Consider the following 8452-nt stretch of genomic DNA (forward strand, 5'->3'; position numbering starts at 1 on the left):
ATCATTTCAAATTTATAAGTCAGCCGTTTTAAGGTTGAAATTGATGGTAATGAAAGAATATTTAATAAACGTTTATAGACTCTAGGTCCTAAAAAATAAATTGTTAATGCTAATTGTTTGATTTCATTATTATCTATAACCTTCTTCTTGTTTTTCTTTTAAATTAATTTGGGACTTGACAATAGTAAATAATCAGGTGATAAATATTTTTCACTTAATCTTAAAAATGTTCAACTGTATCATAATTAGATAATTGTTGACTTAAACTTACTATAGTCTTCTTTAAATTTTTTATTTCTTGTTTTCCAGATTTAATCTCCATAGCCAATTTTTGTTTCCTTGGTGTATTTGCTGATAAATATCCAGGAGTTTGATTTGAAGAGTCAGAAGTTATTACTGATGAGCTACAAGATTCATTTGAAACATCAGAAGTATTCATATATCCACTTACATGATTCTTAATTCTTCAGTACCTGGAATTGAAGTACTACAGCTACTCTGACATCCATCAAAATCCTGTGGATCTTCATAGGTTTTCGACTGTAATTAGCCAATTTTGATCTTTCAAAAATTATTTCATCTAAAAAAATAATTAAAAATGAATTATTTAAAAAAGAATTAGTTTTTTAATATCAAAATTAGTTTTTGAAATTATTTAAATTATTTTTAAATATGTTTTAATAATTATGTTATTTACTTACCATTAAATAATGATGGAATAGCATTAAAAACTAGTCTGTTTTTTGTTGTGTGGTTTAAAAACATTGAGTCTACAAAGTGATCGCCACATACTTTGTAACTATTTTTTGTTTTTAGTTCTTCAGCCAGATTTTCTGTACAACAATTTTTCATCCATGTTGATAGACGATCGTCTTTTGGATATTGGAAAAACTTTTATTCCCAGTACTTGCTTTATTTTTGCAAAATTGTACAGAGTAACGCATTCCTGTTTTTTTACTCTCCATTTTTAAATTTTATAACACAAGAGCACAACACCAAATTTTATACAAAAATAAAAATACTTTGAAACTCACACACTTGTTCAATGGTCAACTAATAAGACATAAGTCACATGGAAATCACAAAAACAGCAACTAGAGGCCAAGATAACCTAATTCTTAAGGGATGTGAAAGGTCAAAATCTAAACAATGCAACCCCCACGTCGTAAGGCGAGACCGGGTAGTTAGTATGAATAGTATGAATTTCAATGTTGGTGCCAGGTAGAAATCGGGATAATTTTTTTGTTATTTTCCAAACGAAATTTCATACCTACACTATGGTCACACTGATTTCGTCGCGGAGATAATATTCATAGTTTTTGTTTACATCCAGAGTGAGCTATCTGTTTTCATATAGTCTGTGCTAATACCTAGCAAGTATTACTTATATATTATATATATATGTTACGGTGAAAGATGAATATTGGTGAATGTCGTCATTCTCCGGTGAATGACGTCTTTTACCAAAATGATTCGATTATGTAGGTAAATGGTGTAAAAAACCAGATTTTAAATTCAAATGTACATCTTTCACCGGTCATTGATGTCATTTACTAAAACTGGTGGTAAATGATGATAAATCTCAAATAATACACTGATTTTTTTTGTATAGGTAGGTATTTATAATAATGATTTATTTTTAGTTGGTGATTCATTTTTTATTTTAGGTATTTATTTGAATGGGATAATAATTTAATTAAAAATAATAAAATACATACATATTATAAATTATTTATTTTTACAATTTTGGTTACCATGACATTTTGAACTGCACAACATTTCTGCTGCATTGCAAGCACATTTTTTAGTTCCACAACCAATTTTACAGTTGCATCGATTAAATCCTTGATGACCAGCTATTCCATGTCCTGCGGCTTCTCTTAATGTTATTTCCCTGTCTTTATTTTTTTTCATGGCTTCATCTAGTTCTAGAAATTTTTCTTTACACGGAGAAATTTGTGCTCGTGTATATTTGTGTTTCAACACCCCATATTCTGTACCTGGATCAAACATTCGGCTAATTATTTAATTTTAAATTAAATAAATATTATCAAACTAAAATTGGCTTACATAATTTATACATGTCATCTTCGTATGAAATAATAACAGCAAGTAAATTACGCGGAGAACCTCGTGCTCTATCGACATCTGGTATTGGGACACGAACAGTTGTACCGACATCAAGCTTTGAAAACTTTTCGTTAGTCAGTCTCAACATTTTTGACGCTTGTTTTTCGAGACAGACAACCGATTTTTGTCGTTGGTCTTTAATTGTTTCAATTCTTTTACCTGTAAATCGATAACGATTGCTATTTTATAAATTACAAGAATAGTGAAAAAACATTTTTAGACATTTTACCATATTTTTTAACCTATTATATATAATTTATTTATTATCTTATAAACAAAAAAATAAAATAAAATCTATATTTTTTACCTATAAATATAAGTATAAATTGTTTATACAATTGTTATTACATTTACTATTTATATGAAAAAAAAAAATGCCAGCAATTTTTATTAGTTATTAATAGAGCTCGGATTTTAATGCACTAAAAACTATAATATTACCTAACCTCGGTTTAATATGCAATGCATATCAAATTTTGTAAAACTACGCAATAACCATTACATTTGCAGAAATATGCAAGCGTTTTTACCAAATTACATATAATAAATATTTAATAATTACCTATGTCTTTAGTATTTCTTAATTCATTTTCAGTCTCTAAGTTTACTTCATTGTCAAGATCTCCAACACTGACTAAATCATCTTCTACTTCATTAATATGATCTGAATGGTTTCTGTTATTAAATAGTTCTTCAATATCCTCTTCTGACTTAAGTTTTTCTATTTCATCGTAAGGTATCCCAGCTGAAGCTAACCCTGTTCTCGCTGTACAACCAAACATCGCTTCGTATGGCGATCTTCCAATACCTATTATAAACATGTTTAAATTAAAAAAAAAATTTATTAATTAAAATTAAAATTATTAAAAAAAAGTGTTTTTAGTTAATAGCTTACCTGAGTTCAAAGCCCGATTTTTTTGAAATTGCACAAATTTTAATGCCATTGGCCAGTCTTTTTTTTTGATTTATTATCAGCCATCCAAGAAGCCAAAATTTCTTCAACGTCCCTATTTGCGCGTTCAATTGATCCTTGGGTCTGGCTATGACGAGGCTTGCCATGCACAATTTTGATGTCTCCCTACATTTCATTTAAATTTGTTATAATAGAATTTACAAACTCACGACCATTATCCGAGTGGAGTATAGCGGGTGCACCAAATATTGTATAAATATCTATCAGATTTAAAGCGATTTCTTCGGCCCTTTTTGTCTTCAGAGGTTTTAAAATAACGAATTTTGTTAAATGATCTTGATAATTCATTATATAGCGATAATTATTATAATTTTGAGATTGCATGTCAATCAAATCAATTTGCGCCCTTGAATTAAATGCGGAATGTAAAATTGGTTTTGTCACGAGTCCTCTTTTGGGATTTGATTGTTTTACTTGACAATTACTGCATAAACCTAAATATGCCATTACTGCCTCCGTTGTCACATTACAATATTTTGTTTTTAAAACAGCCATCGTCCTATTTCTACCACCATGACCTACTGCTAAATGTGCTGTGTGAATTACTTCAAACAACTCGTCTACTGTGACGTAATATAAAACATCAGATTCATTATCAACTATAGGTTTAATCAATTTTTCTTTTCCCCCAATTGACACAACATCATATTTACGTATAAGTCTATTATTCGTTACCGTTTTTTTTAGTGTTCCAATTTTTAATTCTTTTATTTTTTGAATCTTGTTGTTGTATTCTTCAGGACTAAAATAAAATATATTGTCATCTCTCTTTTTACTACTGACAATTTTGTCAATTGCTGCTTTAAATTTGTTCTCCATACTTTAATATTAAAATTAAATAAAACTATAACACTATAATTTAATCTAACTTTTATTATACTTTGCTCACTGGTGACACAAATTTTTAAAAATAATATTATAAAACAAACACTCGTTACATATACTACTCGTTATAATATTTCCGTAGATACTAACTAATAAACTAATAGATTATCTCATATTATTACTCGGGTTATCGTTAGTCGGGATTTTCGTTTATTTATCTACTTCTGTCATGATATTTTTAACTAACGAAGCTTATTTGACACCTACATGCTTATCGCTCATCGTTCACACCGACAAAATAGTATTGAACATCATTCTCCAACTAAACTGGTGATTAACGACAATAACCGGGGAATGTCTGCATTTACAACATTTACCAATTTTTAGGTAAATGATGTCATTTACCGGGGAATGACGTCTTTTACCACGTTTACATCATTCACCGTAACATATACATATATATATGTATACTAGCTGACCCCGTGCACTTCGTTGCCCGTTAAAAATGCAAATTCTATATATATAGATTCGAATTTTGATTAATTTGTTATTTACTATTCGGTTTAACGGTGTTCAAAACTTAGACATTTTCGTTGACTGTTTTGATTCTCAAAAATCTTGTGAAAGCACCACTTTAATATGCGAATTTTGTAAAATGCTTTATTATTACACACTAATTTGTGATACGATTTTACGATTACCGTGTAAATTGTAAGCATCGATCTATCATTGTTCAGGCTCTACGTTTATCAGTCAGTGAGTTACTCAAGTCATAATATTATAGTCATTCTGCTTACCGTTGCCGTGAGACTCTCTTATGATTATGAGAGCAGTATATTATCATGTAGGCAATCCACACGTGGTAGATTGCGGACCCCGCGAGATGTGTATAAGAATTTTATAATTTCTAACACTTAAGTTTCAAAGTTATGTCATTTTTTTTTTTTACTACAGTGGGTAAAATACAATAATGTGCCATCTCGTGGTTTTTGTATTGTTGCCTGTTGGTAAAACAATAAAACTTAGTATAACTTGTTATGTTAGTCTATTGCTGTAAAAAAATGTATATTAAATATCTCCTTATATAATAAAGCGTGAAGAAGTTCGTTTCCTTATAAAAAGAATGCGCCTCGGTCGCCCTTTTTATGCTCCATGGCCCGCCGCCGTCGTTATCGAAAACGGACGGTTCTCCAACGCCGCCGTCTTGATAACGCGTTTTTCTTACGTTAGGTTCGATTATTACGCGGGTTTTCGACGATTTTTTTTTTTTTTATCGGCTGTTTGTTATATCATAAAACGTTATATTAAACAGACAATTAATATTAATATAGCTTCATTACACACGAATTTTACGGAATTTTTTCATTTATTCACACACACACATACATATAATTGATATGTTTCTTAATATAAAAGCAGTTAGGTACAGGTATAGTCAAAGTTGTAATTGCAAATATTCTTAATCATACCTAAGAGTTTATGACACTTTTCTTATAGTATTTTATTATGCGTGTCCTTTGAATTGACTATGATGTAATGTGTAATAGATGTAATCGTCGTCTTTTACGATCGTTACGGACGGAGATTCAATGACGTAAGAACGTTTTTATTTTCCGAGTTTCATTTACACGAGAAAAGGATTTGACGTTTTGACCGGTAAATCGAAGCGATTAAAGCGGTGTTCTCTGCGGTCCGGAAACGGCTTAAGGGCTCGACGTTCGACTCGATTTTCCATCTCAAACTGTAGTCGATAGGTTTAGGCGTTAGGTCCCCGTGCTAGGATAGTCAGGTTCAAATCCCGCTCCGGGCGGTTTCGTCGTCGATCCGACGGCGGCGCTGTAAAACGCATGGCCGCCCGGACGCTCTCGATTTTTTGCATTTTTTTTCGTTTTTTCGTTTGATAGTCGAGAGTTAAACACCGTTTAATAATATATTATACAATTATACATACCTACGTATGTCACTGGAATATTATATATTTTATAGTTTCCCATATATTTACTACCTATACGCTACTTATGTATATTTATTATTTTTTGAACTCGGCAATATTGTAAACATGGATAATTATATAATTTAGGCGGATTTGTTATTCAATTCCGATATTCCACTCATTCGAGTGTATGTTGTAGTTGGATTTAATTTTACTTGATAAATCAATGCTAAATTATTCTTACCCATATCATAAATATAATTGTGTTTATATTATATACGTACAGGTTTATCTCGAGTTTTTGCACACCGATGAAATGCAATTGTTATTAAACATTAAAAAAAAAAGGAGACTTCGATTTTATTTTTACGTGGCGTTTATATTATGTTATATAATATATATTGTCATCTTCGCAGTCCGATATTAATTGGACGTCAACGGCGGCCGTGTTAGATTTAATCTATGGGTATAGTAATACTATCTTATCGTCGATAAGATTTCGATTGTAAATCTTTTTATTGTTGGTAAATTCGTTATACTTAATACAAAATTAGTATTTATTAATTATTAGTGTAGGTACCCATCATTACTATACGCCTTCACTTCCACAGTCGGCATATTATTGTTAAATACGTACAACTTTAAATATGCGAAAGTATATACAAATTTTGCTTATTAGGTATATTTGTGTTCATAAAGAACACCAATATCATAGACACGGAAAATACGTATATAATAATAAGATGCAATTGCACAATATACAATATGAGTAGGTAGATATACCGCAACGTTATACAATATATAATATGTATATATATATTTATGTAGTGGTAAGACATAACGTACCTAATTAAAAAAAAATAAAAAAATTCCAATGTATGGTACTACAGCACTAATAAACATTTATTAACATAATATGATATACCTAGGTATACAATATAATTTAGTTGTACAAAACGTATGAAAATATAAATATATAATATAAAAATGAAAAAAAATAGGTACGTGTTGTATGCGATTTAATGAATGTTTAACGGTGCGTAAAAAACAATTTTTATTATATACAATAAATATTTAAAATCGTTCAACAAAGTAGATATACAACGATATATAACATAAATAGGTAAATGCTATGTGTACGAGATAATGAAATTTTGAATTTGAAAAACATTTAAAACCATTTGACATTAACAAAGTAGGTATATAATGATATATAATTATATGTGTTTTTATTATAAAAATGTTTGCAATATTAATAAGTGGGAAATGTTAAAAATATTTATTATTATTATTATTATTATTATTATTATAATAATAATATAATACAATATTGATCGGTTTGACTCTGTGATATTGTAATTAATTTGTACATCACAAAACATCTGTCATCTAAGCACCATGTATGTTTTGTACTACTGTTTTTTTTTTTAACTTATATATTATGAGACGTTATGCTTAAAATGCTGGTTTAATGTAAACCAGTTATCTAAACATTATACATACTCATTCATCTTTTCACTTACAAAGCATTATTGCTTTTAATCAGGCACGGCGCCAAGGGGGGGCAAGGTGGGGCTCTAGCCCCCCCAGAAAACAGATCAGCCCCTTCGCCAGCCTCCCCACTAAAAAATATGTACGATAGATATTGTGTAAAATATCAATATTTAGCTTATATAATATATTTGTCACAACTAAAAAAATTGAGGAATAAATTAAATTTATTATTTGTCTAATAAGGAAAAAATTTACTACAATTTCAATAAAATGTGTTTTGAAATTTGTAAAATAAGAAAAAATCTTTTATTTATTTTTTATTACCTTTATTGAGTACTAATTACTAGATGAAAATGAACAAATAAACGTATCCCAAATCATTGCATTAAAGATGATTGAAACAAATTGTTCATTACTAAACACAATTACTTTAATTTATATTTATGAAATGTAGGTAAGTAAAAGAAACATAATTATTCATTCACAAAGGTATGTAATATTAAAGTCATAAAGAACTTATCATTTTTGTGTATCATGTCATCATTATGAATATAGTTGATGAAGGTCTGTGATTAGACATTTTATTACATAAGGTACAAAAAAAAATATTTGACATTATTCTTAAAACATTTTTAACTATTCAAAAGTTTGTATATATTATCTGTTTAGACTCTTAGAGCATACAATATAAAACGTATGTACTATATAGATAATATCTATATTATGTTATATGATACGAAAATATTTATATTTCATTAAAATAACTTCAGTATTTGTTGAAAAATTTTAGCCCACGTAAAAAAAATATTTGCCCCACTCTGCCTCCCCTGGAAAAAAATTCTAGTGCCGTGCCTGCTTTTAATTGGTTCTGAATAAACCAATACATTTTATTTCAATAAATTGTCTTATTTTTATTTAACTACTTATTATATTTGATTAATGCTGAGTTATAAATTATAATTATCAAACAATTATATACTGTTTGTTGTTAATATTCTTTATTTTATTTATCTTTCCTTCATATATATTAATAATACTGACTATATAACGAATACGTGACACTGGTCAATTATGTAAAATATTATTACATTATTTTA

At 28.8% G+C, this 8452-nt stretch overlaps 1 protein-coding gene across 1 annotated transcript; it reads right to left on the reverse strand.

Moving 5' to 3' along the window:
• Positions 1 to 1728: 1728 nt before the first annotated feature.
• On the reverse strand, positions 1729 to 2929 carry LOC126555018 (uncharacterized). Its single transcript, XM_050209989.1, has 3 exons — positions 2693 to 2929; positions 2071 to 2289; positions 1729 to 2000 (listed from the first exon to the last, which is right to left on the reverse strand). The coding sequence occupies exons 1-3, from the start codon at positions 2910 to 2912 to the stop codon at positions 1729 to 1731; spliced, it is 711 nt and encodes a 236-aa protein (XP_050065946.1). The 5' UTR covers positions 2913 to 2929.
• Between the last annotated feature and the right edge of the window lie 5523 nt (positions 2930 to 8452).

This window comes from Aphis gossypii, unplaced genomic scaffold, assembly GCF_020184175.1.
Source record: "Aphis gossypii isolate Hap1 unplaced genomic scaffold, ASM2018417v2 Contig00678, whole genome shotgun sequence".
Classification (NCBI taxonomy): Eukaryota; Metazoa; Arthropoda; class Insecta; order Hemiptera; family Aphididae; genus Aphis; species Aphis gossypii.